Below are 17,235 nucleotides of genomic sequence, written 5' to 3'. Positions count from 1 at the left end.
CTCCCACCCTCATGCATGTACATGTTCACACAAAGTGTCTAAATATATTTATACCGAGATAAATCTATTCATTAGATACATTAAGTGTCTGTTTTTGCTGTGTATTTTACATTATATACACTCACACAGATATGTGTGTATGTATACATTTAAGACTATTTAGATTCCTTTATTGATKGTCATTATCAATTAAAATAGATTTTGGATTTTGACTGTTTAGCAAAGCTCAGTTCCAAAACTTTCTCGTATTCAGGATTCTCTTTAGTGCTTAATTTCTCTGAAYAACCTTCCTAACAGCTGGCTCCAGGAATTTCAGAGATTTTCATCAGCTCCAATGTTTTATACAACACGTACGTATTTGCTGTATGGCAAGATGATTTTTGTTGTTCTCAGCTTAATAAGTATTATTATCTAAGGATCTGGCAAGATCAGTGYAAGAATATGTATTCATAAATTTGAGGTTCTGCTATCTGGAATATTCAGCTCCTTTTTTTGTTTAATCTAACTTGTCTAGGGGAGAGGCTGTTTCTTTTTGCTTAATCTTGTTAGAAAAAAATAGTCCCATTTAACAATTAAGGATACATATATACATCATTTCAACTCTGTTGAAACCCGAGGCACCATCCTTCATCACAGAGCTCTTACTAATCCTGAAAAAGCTGCTTACATGCATTCTGGTGAGGGCCTCTCTGACTACCCAGAGATATCATTCAGAAACTGTAGTTGTTACAGGAGAGTCAGAGAAAGGAAAATATTGGGTTAAGGTTCTACAAGCAATCACCTATTTAAAATTAAGCTTCTATTTTAGCTGTATATTTTATATATATCTGAATACCTATTTAAATGCCTATTTAAAATTCTCTAAACTGTGCAAAACTCTCAAAAATGACCTGTATTACTAAGAAAAAATAGCAAAATTCAGAGTGCTCTGGTAAACAGATGGGGCTTTTTTGCTCAGGCATAGCGAGGTGTTTGGGGAGTTACTTAAAATAGGCATCTCCTCCCAGTTTAGAAGCCCTGAAATAGCTCTCCTGCGACTGCTCTACAAGGATATTTCTCTCCTGTAGGATCTTTCATGTTTGCCAGCTCTTTACAGCTGTTTTGGAGATATTTGGGTGTCAACATAAATACTAGATGCCTGTGTGTAAGCAGTGGAGTTTCACCTCTTTAGCATATGCTATAAATGCAAATAAAATTTGTCTAGTCCTAGCTGAAGATAATCTAACCTCTCTTTTATTCCAAGATTAGCATAATCCTGATTATTATATATATTTTTGCCTTCTATACCTCTCCTGTATTTTTGGGGTAAGAAACTTTGCAATTTGGCTCCATGTGGCTCTGAGCATCCCCAGAGAGGGTAGAACTACCCTCCAATGGGGTTATCCCAGTCTGGSACATCCAGGGAGACACCTCTGGCTCTTGTTGAGGAAGGACATTCCAATTAGAGGTTGATTCCAATGGTTTTAGCTGATTAGTAATAGATTTTGCCAGTGAGATGCATTTTATCTGGAGGAATGATGCAGTGGGAAATACCCCGGTCCGTGTTGGGAAGGCATCTTCCCCAATTCTTGACAATAAGGCTTTCCATGAATATTATTTTTTCCTTCTACAGAATTTCTTTTTTAAGAGAGAACAATCCAGTACCATTACCAAAGAAAATGCAAAACCTCTAGTGTTGCCTTAAGGGAGGTGAGTGCATGTGTGAAGGCAGAGCCGTGCTCTTGTAACCACAAAGTTATAAAAAGAGGTTTTTAAAGATTGAAAGATTAGACATAGACCTGTATAAAAAGTGATCTCATGGTTTGCTCTCTAAGCTATGCTTCCTAAGTTTTATAACAGAAAAAAACAGGAAATTAATTCAGATTTCAGGAAATTAATGTCTGAAAACGATGTCTATCATCCCCATGAAATCTCTTTGAAAGCAGAGGTAATTTCTGTCTGGTGGCTGTGTTCAGCCGTTGAAAATTGATGGGTGCTTGTCAATAAGACTGACCCCAGAGAATTCCATTGCATCCAGCACAAATGCATGTGGAATATGAAGAAAACAGGATCTGGTCATTTGGTATCCGAGTTAAGGTTTCAGTTTTTATCAGTTTTAATAGAAATTACATTTGTAGATTCATTGGTTTTAAAAAAAAAAAAGGTACATTGCATGATGTGTACCAATAAATTGCTATTTTCCAACCTGAAGGTGTTTGAATATAGTGCAGTGGAAGAATTCAGGGGAAAAGTGTTTGATTAAGAAACAGCCAGGGCTTAAAGATTTAGTAYGCGATCTTGGTTTTAGTCCTTTAAGATGAAATGGCCTTTGTAAATATAATATAACTTTGGAGATACAATGGCTTAATTTATACTCTATGTGGGTGTTTATACTGTGATTTCTGTTGTGGAAAGTTTTCAGTATTTGCTTTCGAGTGTTTAAGAGCTTTCAATGACTTGAGAAGATCTACAGTTTGTAGGGCTAGGTTAGTCAAAAGTCAACCATCCGCTCCAGAAAACAGATATGAAGTTGTGCAATTGCAAATGATGCTCTTCATATAGATATCAGATATTTGTATTCAGTAGATATCTTTGTCTGTTGTGGCAAAGGAGTGGGTGAAGCGCCACGTTGCAGCTGGCCTGTGCTGTGTGCGCTATGGAAAGGTTTCCAGGAGCAGCCAGACAGAACTGATTTGGGAAAAGAGATATTTCTGGCTTTCCCACTGTGTGCTTTGCCCAGAAAGGCTTTGACAGCTTCGTCCACCTGCTACATGCAAAACAGAGCTTTTATTTATTTATTTAGTTTAATATCAAGTGATGCAAKTTTGAATTGCTTAGATATGACCATGAACCATTTCCATCCCAAAGGAATAAGGTGCATCTCCCAGGAGAATGCATCCTTGCTAAGGGTAGAAAGAGCTTTGCAGAGCAGGGGCTGCTCGGACTCTGACTGTTCCCTATTTGTAGTCCCTTTGCAGACCATCTGCCCGTGCAGCAGGAGGGAGGTGAAGAGAAACACCTCCTGCCCCAGGAGCCGGTCCGAGACTGGTCTCCCCTTGCCAGATGGATGCCATGAGATCCTGCCAGACACGGAGCACGCACATGGACAGGCTGTCGAGTCACTTCTGGAGGCAGATTTTACATGTTTGGAGATTGGGCCACCAAGGCCTTCAGTAGCAAAAAGAAGTGTTTCAGGACCAACTCCAGTAATTACAACAAAAATTGACTAAAAGAGCTTCTGAATGTATCCAAGCATTGCTCATGGTGGCACAGAAATCATCTTGGTTTAATAGAGATTAATCAATCTCTGCATAATCAATACGATTGATTTTATTTTTATTGTTGTTGGTATTAATAATGTGTTATTATCAGTATGATACCTACGTGTACCATACATAGGTAGGTGTCACAGAGTTCTTGCACTCTGCCAGAAACTGGCAGAAATTGGTTTGCTTGCTTACATTCCAAATGCAATGCAGTCTTCTTTGTAGATCTATACGAGTATCCTTAAGTGGTTTTTTTGACTTGGAAAAGAAATMCTGTGAGAAATCTTGATATAGGAAAGAAAAATCTGTGATAGCATCAGTGGCAGGAAACTAAAGTGCTGATGGAGCCCCTGTTTGGGTTGGGAAGTCGCCTGGCAAGCAGTCCCGTCCAAAACACTCTGGCATCTCACCTGAGATGACTGCAGAAAGAGCTGGGCAGTCGTGCCATGAGAGAGGAAGATCTGACAAGATTCTCTSTGAGATAAGAAATAATTGAACTCCATATCAAAGCCAAAAGAGATAACAAAAGATGGAGTTCGGTTGACCCAAATATGCAGTCATCTTCAGCAGCAACCAGGAGGATATAGCAGGAACAATGTGTGATTTGACAAGAAAATTTCTAAATATTTGAAAGGAAATATGTATTTGTATAAGCAAAGAGAATTTTAATGACATGAGGCAGAATTGGACTATGTTATTTATTTGAGTACAAGCTTTAGGAGGGGACTCAAATAAGCAATGAATTTGGCTTGCTTTTCTGTCATAAGTATGCTGGGATTTTTGCTGCAAGCAATGCACACACAAGTTGATTCTAGTTTCATCAGCAAGCATATATGTTAAATGGGTTGTAAACAATTTTGCTTACTTCAAGTATCTGAAATTCAAAGCTTGGTTTTCAGTCGAGCTTGAAAGACCTCAGCAGGATCACTCTAATTTCCAAATTATTTCAAAGAAAAAGATAAAATAAGGTTGCTGATTCTCGTGGGGGAAAAAAAAGGGAAATTGGAAGTGAAGTCCTGGGTTGAAAAGCTTTGAGAAGAGTTCAGGAAGGTTTAAGCAAATTGGAACGGAATTCAGAAACTCTTTCCAAACTGTTTCATTCCTGGATACTCAATGCTGTTTTTATTAGATAAACTGTCATTCTACTAAATAGGCTTTATTCAGACAGCAATTTCATTTCGTTGCAGACAATGAATTGATAGTCATTTTTTTATTAGGGGAGAGAATTTTTAATAGTAGAAAGCATCTCCTTTTGCAGAGACTTCCACCAGGAGGTAGAAAGGAATTCAAAAAATTAATTSTTATGTTGATTTCTGTTCTTTTTTGTGTATAAGAAATCAGTTTTAGTGACAAAAATGTGTTAGATTACAAGGAGATGGATAAAATGTGAGAAGCTTCTGACCACAGGGGCAGATCTCAGACCTATAGGAATGAGCTCCAACTTGGTAAGGTCGCTTCTTGTCTTTCCTTCTTTCCTTCCTGTCCTTCCTTCTTTCTGCCTTGCTGGTTCTGGTGTCTTTCTTTGGCCCCTGCAAGAAATAGGGTGTGAACTTCCATCTGGAACTCGAGACCTGCAGATCAATGAGAAGCACCTAGTGAGAAGAGAGCTTCTGGTATGAAATATTGCACTTGAATGATAAAAAGGACAAGAGTAGAATTTTTTTCCTGTTTTCTTAGAAATTTCCTACAAATGCTGTAAGGCTTCCACTACTCATGAAAACAGTACACTTGCAAAGTCTTTCCTTAGCCTAACCTCATGAAAATATTGAGGACTTCTCTTCATTGTGTAAAAAAAATATACCATGTATTGAGAAATGCAGTGGATTTATAATTGTGAACGCACACACTTGAGCAGAAAACAAATTCTGGAACTAGAGCCACTATCCAGAGACATTTATTTTCCTCTTGGATGCAAGACTGAGTTGATAAAGGTTCAAGCTGGCTGGCCTCCCTGGTCTCCCATGTGGATTTACTGGTTCACGTAGTCAAGAAATCACATGAATCCATCATTCACTGCACATATGATGCATCTTGTTCGGTTGGAATACGAAATAGGAATTTAAGTAGACAGAACTGTAATATCATTCTCACAGTCCAAACAGGCAAATCCCATGCTACAGCTTAAAGGCCATATTTGAAATAATGCTTGTTACTCCACAAAATAATCTTTCTCTATCCATCCTGTTAATCTGTTCACCCCCTGGCTGTTTTTGCTAGCTGCTTTTGTTGCTCTGTAAAATTAAAGCTCTCTTGCTTAAGAACTGTCCAATGAAAATGTGTCTGCCATGATCACTGCAAACATGTATCATTGCCTTTTTTAAAAATATAAAAGTATATACTGGAAACATTTAAGAATCTGATTATATCTCAGGTAAATCATTCACACTCTTTGCATCAGTTTCAGTTGACTTTGATTTAGACCTTAAATCTCTATGGAGGATCAAAGGAGGTTTTGTGTGAGTAGGTCATGAACACTGTGAGATGAACACTGAATATAATAATAATAATAATTTAATAATTCTGCATAGCCAAGAAAAGCAGGGTGGGGGTGATGATTATCTCATGAATATCATGGGGTTATGGTGCACCCAGCGTTCTCTTTATCGCTTTATGTTTCAGCAAAGCGTACGGTCATTTTGCCCACACAACGATACGCACATCTGAATAACCAGCTGATTTGAGCAATGCATTTATAAGATTTTTTATCACACATTTCTTCAAGGTAAATTCAAAACTGCTGTGGTATAAAGCTAGCGTAAGCTGTATGTAAAGCAAGTAGTGCAGATTCTCTCCTTTGATGTCTGGGTGCCTAAAACATCAGAGGGAAGAAATTCACTGCTTTTATAAAGTGGTAGCCTTGGTTATAGAGCAACTACCCCACATAGGAGCCCATTTTGGCTTTAAAGAGGTAAATAAAAGGTGTGAAATAAAACACACTTTGCCAACTCATGGTGAMATGAGGTCCCAGCAGGGAGAGGCTGTAGGCAGCTGCAATAAACAGTTCATAAACTGCTGAAATTCTCTGGCTAAATCTGGCCCAGCGATCAGAAGCAATGGAGAAATGAGATTTGAAAATTCTTATTTCTCCTTTAGCCCTCTGCAAATGCTGGGGAAAAGAGGAAGTAATTTAACTTGTGTTGGATTAGTCTCTTGCTTGCTAATACACAAAACACAGCAATGCACCATTGGGTTAATTTTGTGCGGTCAGTTTTCCAATTAAAAAATCTTGATTATTGATTTACCCTCAAGTTATCCTCTGCAACAAAGTGCTTTAATGAAAAATTTATTTAAGCAATTCCCKTTATAAAACTTGCTGAAAATGCTGTATGCAAAGTAATTAACAGTTTGCAGTACCTGGCCTCTTGTTTTTATGCTATGCAGCCTTTTCAAATGTGACCTGCTGAAAGCCGTTGTGTAAACTCACTGCATGTTTTATTTCCTTTTTYATTTCCTGCGCCCAGTCAAATGTCTCTGCAGACAAAGAGAGTCTTCGTGTTTCCTCGAGAAAGAAAGAAAACCAGAGCATCCAGGAGTGCGATTCTCAGGACGTAAGTTGGACCCGCTTGCAGGCCAGGTTTTGCACGTAGACTGCATGAAAATATTAAAATCTTAGGGACAGATGGAAACACAACCGTGCACATGGCTAGTAGTGGACCTGCTGAGGCACCAGGGTGGGAGCTCTTAGCACTAATCCCACATATATTTAATTTGGAGGTAGCTGGGTGGTTTGCTGGTGGTCATCAGAGCAATGGAGAGCCCTCGGAGGGAGGTCAATACCTAAGGGATTGTCAAAAGTCATCTGTTCCATTTATTTGTTGAGCATCGATGTTCATCAACTGCAGAAGAACATATAACATTTCAGATTTTAAGGCAAAAGAGGTAAGGCAAATTCTAAGGCAAAAATTTTAAGATTTTAAAAAGATTTTAAGACAAAATAAGGTAAACAGCTGGCTGGTTGTTCAACTGGTTGTCCACGTGACTGACCACCTCTCTAATTGATTCTCATTTGTTGACCCTGTTGCAACTTTTCTTTACAGCTTTAGTAGTATATAATGTAGTTCATGCTGGAACGTAGACAAATGAAATTTTATTTACAAATGGGATACAGGCAGGCCAAGTTAAATGAACTCTTGAAATTTTGATGTTTCTGACACCTTTGCTGTCACAATGTTTCATACAGGACTTGTAGTTGTAAGTAGACAGGACATGCTGTAATTCAAAATTCTGGTTGCTCAAATCATCTGAAATTTGTCCGTGAAAATAAGGCTATAATATCTTAACTCCAGAATCTTTCAAAAAGTGCTGTTGCTCTTGAAATTTATTTTTGCCAGAGCAATTGCCTCAGTATTTTTCTTAGTCTTGTTGGAGACCTTTCTCTTACGACTGGCTCCTGAAGGTCTCTGTGCATAAATCTGAGCTCTTACTGATGAATCATTTCCCTCCTCTCTTGTGAAGACCCATTGCCATTACCCAAGAATGTACTTTACCTGCTTACCATATCAAATAATCCTTATGCGAGTGACACGTCACTTAAAACCATTTCTTTGATAGTGTTAAAACATCAGATGATTTACAAAATGCTTCTTTGTTTCCTCCTCTCCCTGTAGATTTCTTGCTCTTTGTCCTTGCGGAGTCTTTTCTGATAAATAAAAGCGATGGTGCTTTTATTTACTGCCTTAATTTCCTGCAGTAAACAAACACTGCATATTCATTAATCACTCGGTGACAGAGGACAGAGAGTATTGGACCAAAACATACGCATGTTCCTAAGCAACCACTCCATTTAGCTTCATTTTCCTCTGGGTTTCAGTCGCGGAGCTTTGATCAAATCGTACTCTCACTTTCCCAAAGGAGTAATGAGAGGGGAAAAAAAACCTCATTGCAGTAACAAAACTCCAACATGATGAAATTCTTAAAATTAATTCAGTAATTCTGTTCCCGAAATGAAGGCTATGAAGGTCATAGAAAGTTAAATCCATTTGGTTGTACCAACTACTCAATACACTGTGTGCGCTGCGGTAAGAATGAGGTATGAAAAACTGCARGGGTGTCTTATGAAAATATATATGCACTTGGAATGCATCTTGCACCTTATCTTAATAAACAGGGAGGGTCATGTGAGGTTAATATATAGATCTATTACATGTTCACGAGCAGAGCAGATAAAATCTGTCCTTGAATAAACTGTAGACCCAACTTGGCTAATAATGTTATTTACCCTGCAGAATGGTGTTTTAAGAGAAGAACATCTATCCTGTTTATCACCATGCCTGTACCATGTTAGTATATATATATGTATATATTTGATTTTGAAATCCAGGTTAATGTGGATATGGATATAGCTCTTGTACATTTTAAGGGAATATGTTGTCAGTGCTGTATAAAAGAGCTATTAAGAGAGCGTTCCATGGAAATATGGGAGTTATTGTGACGGGAGAAAAATGAGGGAATAAAATTTCAAGTTACGTTCAACAGTGGGCATAACTGCTTGCAGCGCTGCTGACTTTGCTGAAGCTGAACAGTATGTGSTAGCGCAGAAATCTTTCCTCCAGATGATCTGTTTGTCTCCTGTTCAGAAATTGGAAGCTTGGTAATATTCCCAAGCAAAATAAAGGGTAAGAAATTTGAAAATATCTACTCAGCTTAGGAAGAACAGATTGTGAAAGGGAGTTGTGTATTTCAAGTATAAAGAGCTCTTCCCCTTCTGTGAGTTAAGTTGATCAATGTCCTGACTAGCGGGCGAATCTCCCACATTTGGACTGGTTTTATCAGACACTGCTCAGCGGTTTGTGGATCAATTTGGGTAGTTTAATAGACAAGGGCGTGCAGAATTTAACTTCCTTTTGAGGATTCTCTTTAAATGAAGAGGCAAACTTTATAATTTACACACCCAGCTGTGAGTGGTGCAGCTCTGCTGTGTAAATCACTAGGTGAAGTGAGCRTCACAGCTTATGAATTTGGGTTATCCTATCTCGTTAAATATCTCACTTAACTGTTCCAGGTGTTTTGAATCCTGCTGAACATACAAAATGCATGCATGCCTTGAGGCAAAATGCCCCGTAGTACTTTGCTTTGTGAATGCAAATAAAGAAATCATTAATATATTTCTTAAAGTTCAAATAAAGCTAGTAACATGAGCCCGAAACGCCGCTAAATTCAGTCTGCCCAAGTATTTTTCTACTGTGTAGAAGAAAACCAGAATAAACCTTCTCCTCTCTTTGTATTAAGGACAGCCATAAAAATTACAGTTTGTGACAAGATTCAATTTTAGAGATAGTAAGAAGAAGATACACAGTTGGATGAGATCAAATAACAATAAAATCACAAAACAGACTGGCCATCTAGCAAATAGACTTGGATAAAGATTTCTGTAATGTCTTTTTTTCCAGAGGCTTTTTCCTTGGGAGAGGCTTAGCTCTCACCTCCCAAATTTCTCCCTGCAGTATATTAAAGCTTTTAAAAACGAATGCTCAAGCACTTGGTCCTGCCTGATGCCTTATGCTCAAAATGCAGCATATGTAGCTTAATGAATAAAATGCTGTGCTATAAATAAGCCTATAAATTGCAAAAAGTGTGGCAGGCATACTTGAAATCTCAATGAGAGCGTGACATAGTAATGGCAAGGGGAAGAACACTTCCATAAATAAAATATACAGGCTGCTCTGTTCAAGTAATTCATTTGYGGATAAAGCTCTGCAATCGGTCACTAATGGCTAGGTGCAGCACATTAAATTATTATAATTTTTATTATAATAGKGTAATATTAGGGAAAGGGGGGGAAGCTTCAGAGAAATTAATCTTTCTGTCTTGTTAGATTCAGGGATTGTATTTCTGAAGGGGATTAGCTCAGCCTTCCACCTCCATGTCTTTGGTCAACAGCCAGCTGGACTCCTTTAAACATGAAGTATATATATGTATTTAGTGCCTAGATATATGTGCGTGTGTGTATATATATATATATATGTATTTAGGTTCATTCCTACTATTCGCCTACTAATTTATTTGTTAACAATGTCAGAGATTTCACAGTGACAAGGAATCAATAATTAATGTTGTTTTGGCAGCGCAGTTGACTGCTGTGTCTAGAAAAATGTCCCGCTCTGCTCTCTTTTACTCAGCTCTGATCTCCCTCATGCACTTCTAGAAAGGGTAAAAACTGTGAATTGAAAAAATAGGAAATAGTACAGACCCTCACTGCTGTTTGCCGACTGAGATAGCCCTTAATAACTGGTCTATGAAAAGAACTATAAAGGACTAATCACTTATAAAGCAATATTTTTATCAATATATATTTTATTTTTATTGTGGTAAGGTAAGCATTTCTATTTTTTATTATGCTAAGGTAAGCATTTCTCTTCAGTATCACTTAAATGGCTGCCCTCCCATATTTTTATTAATTTCAGTCAGTGTCTTTTGATTTCTGTCTCTGCGTGTTTCCTTTGAGAGGTGACCTGAAAATTTTGGTGGATTTATAAAGTGACTTTAAATTTCACTAGTTTTGCTTCTGTCCTCTTCCTTAAATAACCTGAGGTAGTGTTGCTTTTTTGATCTCTTGCACCTTTTTCCCCCAAGCTGCTCACTTGAAGTCTCCAAAATCCTCAACATTTTCCTAAATGCAGTTAAGTTGAAAATGTTTTTTTCTCTCGCTCCATAAATAGATATATTAAATACCAGTTTTACTTGGAACTGAAACTTTAAAATGTTAAAAAATTATTTTAAAATTTTCCTGTCAGTCATCTCACTCCTAAATGTTTATCTAGAACGTTAACTCAATACTTATATTTCTTGGTGTTTGTTTGTTTTCTGTAAGAAAAGCAATGGATGCTTTATCATTGGATTAAAAATGATTTWTTTTTCTAATCAACACTATTTCAAWTGTATCAGCTCAAATGATCACTTTATTAACTCAAACATGACTGAAAATGCCCTGAAGTGCTACTTGGCAATACCGTGGACTTTCTCAAAGATTTCAGTAGAGAGGCAGTAGCCCCCTCTTGTAGTCGTTTTTGTAATAACACATTTCATTTTCTTCTTCATATCTCTCCATAGATTAACTTTGTCATAGGCAGGGGGCTGTCAGAATTTCTCAAAAGATTTTTCTCAAAATTGATACRTTTTCTTCCTTCTTTACAGTTGCTTGTTTTTTGATCAACTCCAACCTGATGTCACGTGTACAAAGCATATTTAGACATTTTCTGGATATTTGATTTGTGTGCTGGGAGGTTTATTATTATAAGTGGTCTTGGCTGGGTTAGGTCATTTTTATGCTGCTATGCTATAAGTTTCTGTTGGATGAACTTAGACTAAATTTATTTTATATACAGCATTTAAGCATTTTTTCTGCCTTTCGTCTGTGTTCGTGATTCCTTTGCCCTACACAGTGCATATAGCTAATCCTGTCCTAGGCCAGTGTTGTCAACCATACACTTTTGAAATATTATGGCAAGTTGCAGAAATGCCAGTAAACTTGCTAGTGGATATTACTGGGAGTAAGTACGCATTCATGTTAATATTGCTGTGAACATGATTTCTGAGCCTTATTTTTASCAGTATAGTGAACATCTGATGTCTAAAAATATTCTAACTAGGTATGACTTAGCTTTGAAAATTTTCAAGAACTGATATGAAACAGGGAGCATTTCAGAGGAAGTTTTATGTCAAATTTAAAATAAGCAAATTTTTGGTTATATTGGAAGGAGTCTTGATGACTTTAAAATTGGAAAGAAGTTATTTCCCCTTTCATAAGCTTTTAATTTCAAAATAAGCAGAAAAATTCCAGTGTRAACATTATTTTAAAGTAATGGCTAAAGGTTACCCATATTTTACTACATTTCATACTTTAATTTCTTAAAAGAGGAAAAATCCATGCAAGTACTAAGKTTTTTTTTTAGAGCCACAGTAGACTACATGCGAATGATGGCAGAGTGGGATTCCCTTGGCTATTAGAACTTCTCTTTTTCCCTGCACCTCATCAACTAGGCTAAGAAAGCATGGCAAATATTTCAGGAAAATTGTACCCGTTTTGAGCAAGAACAGGCTCCTTTTGGGTAGTTACGGCTGACATCTGTATTTTGCAGGTTGGCAAGACGTGTTTGGGGAACCGCAGTAATTCAACATCTCATTTGAAGGCAGCGGAAACAGAGACCAGCTTTCAGGTATTCCGTTTCTGAAATTGTCAAGGTTTTAACAAAACGTCTTGTAAAATGTGCAATTATTTGCAAACACAAAAAACAAACAAACAAACAAAAAAAAATGTTGTATAAACATGAAGTACATGTAYCCATTCTAAGCTAAAACAGAAACAGAGCTGCTTATTTAATTCAGTGTAAACTAGCTATTTTCACTGGATCTGTTCAAAATAGCTCTTTGTTATCATCCATTTGGAGAACTACTTAATGTTTGAAGAGTATCATAGCGGTCCTASAGTCATAGTAGCCAAACATTAGCCACTGTTTTCTTACATACGTGCCTATCACCTGTGCCGCGCTTACACCAATGCTATTTTCACCTTCAACAGAAGTTGCACAGCCCTCCGTGGACCAAAGCTGAAGATAAAAAAGCCCCGGAAAGAAATGAGAGAAAGTTTGACGAGGCTGTTAGTACGAACGAAAAAACAACTCTAAGCGTTACTAAACTCCATTAAAAACATCCTTCACTTGCTCCCATCCTCATGTTCTTTTTAGTTCAGAGGCATGAATGTACCAGGTTTCTGAAGCATGCATTTTTTTTCCCACTGTTTTATGAATGTTTGTAAAATAGTCTAGACTAGACCAATTAGTACCTTGAAGCAATAATCCAAAATGAGTGTTGGAAGAAATGCTTTGTAACACAGTCCAGGTTTGAAATAGAATTCTACCCTGATCACTAGTTGCCTATTAGGAATTAGTTGGTTCCATCCTCAAGTATCCAGCTGCCATTCTCAAGGACCATCTTTAGCATCTCTTGTACTTCTTGTACCTTTACAGCAGATTTAGGATTTAAGTCAAGTGAAGAATAAAAGGCAGTTAACATGGAAAAGATATTTAAAAATCTTAGYAAGCCTTGTTTTGGAGTACAGTGCAACTCATCAGAATAACTGTAAAAATGGACCAGTAAGGACCCATGTATATCTACATTTCAGTCATGCCATTCCAYATCTGCTTCCTTAAACAATAAAAGATGTTTGTTTCTTTGTTTTTTTCCGTAACTGCTATCACTTATGAGCCACATTTTGATCACACAAGTGGTGAAATGGAGAATTAAAGGAGTGGAGGTGGGAAGAGTTGCGGCTTTCAGGATTCAAGCAAAAAARTTTGCATGTGGAACTGGATGAAAAATTTCCAGCTCAGATCCCAGTCAGATGGGGATTCAGTTCCCACCTTGCGGTTGTGCTAGTCTCAACGGGATAGATAGATTTTCAATGATAAAAAATGGAACATGCGGCTTCCTAAGAGGTGATCCCTCTGCTTTCTGGGACTTCTCCGTGTCTTTCTGGGACTTCTCCGTGTCCGATTGTCTAGGAATTCACCCCTCTGCTTTCTAGGAAATTTTCTGATGCTTTCTAGGAAATCAACCTGCTTTCTGAGGATATGCATCACCTATTTGCTTTCACAGTTTCCTAAAGCAACTTTATTTGCACAGTGGAATAAGAAAGAACATCCCCAAACTCCCTATTTTGTGCACTAACACAAAAAGAAAGATAAAGAGAACTTTATTTTTGGACATGATGCTAAAGCTCTGCTGCTCTCTCTGTGCTCTCTCATGATTAATAGCCCAATTTTATAGACTTGGTTGCTGTAATTAATGTGAACAGCATGAGATTAGAATTATTTATTGGTGCCTGTTGACCAAGCTATGTTGAACTAATTGAAAGTAAACAAAAGTGACTCTTTATTTGAAATCGTTGTCAGAAATGTTTAGAGCTCAGAAGAAATCGTAGACTAAAAGTAGCAAAACCAGCACTTGGGGCCATACTTAGATCCCTACATAAACAGGGGAAAAACAGGTCCATTTAACTGGAAATGCTGGGTTGCCAAAAAGGAAGTGCAAGTATTAAGGTTGTTGTTAAAATATTAATCTTATTTATTATTCTTATTCAATTCTAGCTGCTAGGAGAGGAGAATTTCTGTCCTTTGTGTAGATTWCCTATCTTGAAATGTGCTGTCATTCTTGAGAGCAATGATTTTAAGTGAAAATTCTGCAAACCTAAAATTGGAAAATATCCAAATATTGTACTTGATAATATCAAAGCATTAGCAAAAGAAGAATAAAATATACAGCAGTCATGATTGTGTAATCAATGCGTGTATGAATGTAAAATATATAAATTATTACGTATAAAGAATTATTAAGAAAAAATGAACAAAATGACAAAATTGTAATATTTTGAGTACGATAAAAAGAAATATTGGGTGACATATCTGAAATACTACTTTTAGTTTGAATTGATGGATTTCTGAAAGAAATTCTGAGCGCAACAAAATTGCATTTTTGAAAAAAAAAAAAAAAAAAAGATCGGCCAGATCTAATCTTAATCATAGCTTAAATATAAAATAGGGCCTTTCCAATCTGCAGCTTGCATCTGAACTCTCACATTGGCTTGCACAAGTTGAGTGCAGGTGCTTCTTTCTTTTTATGTTACCCTGATGGGGGAAAGTTAATTGCTCAAATTATAGCCTAAGCCAGAAGGTGTAGGAGCTTCATTAAGTAGTGCCCATGGTAAAGAGCCACAGGTGCCTTTCTGAGCATTCAAGGATTTTTTTTTTAATAAATATGTACAATATTAAAACACAAAGCTGCATTTCTGCTCGTATTTGGAAAAGGCTTTTTTTTTAAATAATTAACTTCACACCAGGTACTGATAGACATAAAGAGATAGACATAAAGACATAAAGCTTATGTGCCTAAAGGGACTGTTGGCCAAATGCCACATCTTTTTTCCAGTTGGTCTTTGATATATTATTCATATTTRTTTTAAAATTTTTGGATCTAAGGAAAAGGGGACCAAGCTGTTATCTCCGTTTGCTTTATTTAAATCTGGTTTCAAATTGCTTTTAGTCATATGGTGCCTTCAAAACGCAAMTTACTTTTGTTCTAAAACTGAATTCATGTTTGGAGGGGTAAGTACTGAGTTAACGGGCAAAAATGGGACTATATTTAAATAAATTAATTCCTGATGAGGCTAAACATCCCTAAACAAAATAATATAATTGGGAATAAGAAAACTTGGKTTTTATGTTGGCATATTTTTGCTTTGGGTGATATGACTGAGATACCTGTGGAAAATCCTGCCAAAAAAAAATGTGTTTTCTCTTGTTTCATGTAGCTAGCTAAAATATATACTTAAATATATTCCAGAAAATGTAAACCTTAGCACAACAATTATTTTGTTACAATAATAAAATGAGCTACAACTCACTCCTCACACATCTGCCATTTATTATTCCAAACTGGAAGCACATTCTTGTTTTTTCTAATGCGTGTGTCTGCGTTTAAATACTAACAAAAACAAGTGAACAAACAAGGCATTTGATCACTAATAGATTTACAAAATATACGGATTTTTAAAAGCTACAAATGCTTTTGAGAGAAAAATATTGTGAATTGCACTGAGCATAAATTAAAAATGAAATTTATGTGCTCACTGGAAGAAATTTTGGCAGATGTTGGTAAAAGAAAAAAACACCACCAGATATAGAAGTAGAGATTGTGGATTTAAAAGAGGAAAAAGTGGGAAAGAATTTTATCTTATGCATGTGGCAAAAGGATTTACACAATCCAGAATCCCCCTGCCTATTTCAAAGTCCTTCATTCTAGCAGATGGTGATGAGTCCTAACATTTAAATATGCAGCTTGTATTTCTTTTTTCACTGCTAACATTTTTCTTGACTATTTATGTTTTAAACATATATATCTTTTTTTCTTTTCTTCATGTCCTTTTTTTTTTTTWAAAAAAAAACATACTGCAATGTTGCCTTAAAGTGATGGGTATTGGATTCACTTTATAGAGTTTCTCTTCCTTTTATTTCACATCTGGGGGCAAAGAAAATAATTCAGACAGTGACTCTGGGACAGAAGTATTTTGTTTTGTTGGGAGATGTCGATCTAATGCTTCTGCTGTGCTGCCTGGTAAGGAAAAAGGTGTATCATGGAAATGAGGGGGAAAAGGAAACGTGCATTGCTCTTTTGCAGTTAATAACAGAGTAGGCAAAGGATCGTGAAAACTGAAAGCACAGGTAACTAGAGAGAGGATCATAGGGAAAATTGTGGGAAAAGTATAGGGAAAAAACAAACCTGCCTCTCAACTCGATTTTTTTTTCATTAAAAGTGTTTCTATGTTAAGGAGGAGAAAGCAAAAATTGTCTCACTGATGTTTTTCTGGCAGGCACTGTTGAAAATTTCTAACGTATAATATTTGTAATATCTCATTAATTTAAGAATCCTGTTTTGTGGTTTTCTCCCTGCTGCCAGAGTGGTTAATTAGAACTCCATTTATAGAAACAAAGAGTCTTTGCCAATCATGGAACATCTTTTCCATGTTAATTAAGCAAAGGCATAGGAGAAGCCTGGGAAATCACTATGCATTGCATCTATCAGAAGCGGGGAAGATGTGCTGTTGAAAACTATGCAGAGTGGTAGTTTGTGCCATCTTCTCTTCCTTATAGGATTTTTATTAAGTTTTGGGGCAGCCAAATTTCTCCTTGCCATAATGGCAAGCTATGGCCGCTGACAGAAGTTCATAATCAGATGTTTTCTAGAATGGCATAACACTGTGTGTCTTTGAAAAACTTCAGGCGATATTGCAGTGCATCAAAGATTTCCTTGGGCTTTGAGAGATCTATTTGAGTGCCTGGGTATCCCCAGAAATTTAAATTTGAGCTAAATCAAAGTGTCGTCTTTGGAATGCTGGGCAGAAATATCATTTCTGTTGGGAGTATATTGATTATACTTAAGTGTTCAATGGAACCTAAGAGAATACCTGTTTGTAAAGGCAAAATTTCTTTCCTTTCCT

At 36.8% G+C, this 17,235-nt stretch overlaps 1 protein-coding gene across 1 annotated transcript in view; it reads left to right on the top strand.

Annotated features, from left to right (window-relative positions):
• The window catches only part of LUZP2 (leucine zipper protein 2), a 118,500-nt gene extending 105,085 nt beyond the window's left edge, over positions 1–13,415 (top strand). Inside the window, exons 10-12 of the mRNA XM_026041229.1 lie at positions 6,707–6,793; positions 12,323–12,400; positions 12,763–13,415. Coding sequence (XP_025897014.1) covers positions 6,707–6,793; positions 12,323–12,400; positions 12,763–12,888 — 291 coding nt within the window. The 3' untranslated portion in view covers positions 12,889–13,415. The remainder of the gene's footprint in view (positions 1–6,706; positions 6,794–12,322; positions 12,401–12,762) is intronic.
• Positions 13,416–17,235: the final 3,820 nt, after the last annotated feature.

This window comes from Nothoprocta perdicaria, unplaced genomic scaffold (genome assembly GCF_003342845.1).
Source record: "Nothoprocta perdicaria isolate Ctin4 unplaced genomic scaffold, notPer1 scaffold_28, whole genome shotgun sequence".
In the NCBI taxonomy this organism is placed as follows: Eukaryota; Metazoa; Chordata; class Aves; order Tinamiformes; family Tinamidae; genus Nothoprocta; species Nothoprocta perdicaria.
Note: the sequence above shows the minus strand (reverse complement) of the source record. Positions and strands in the feature narration are given on the sequence as shown.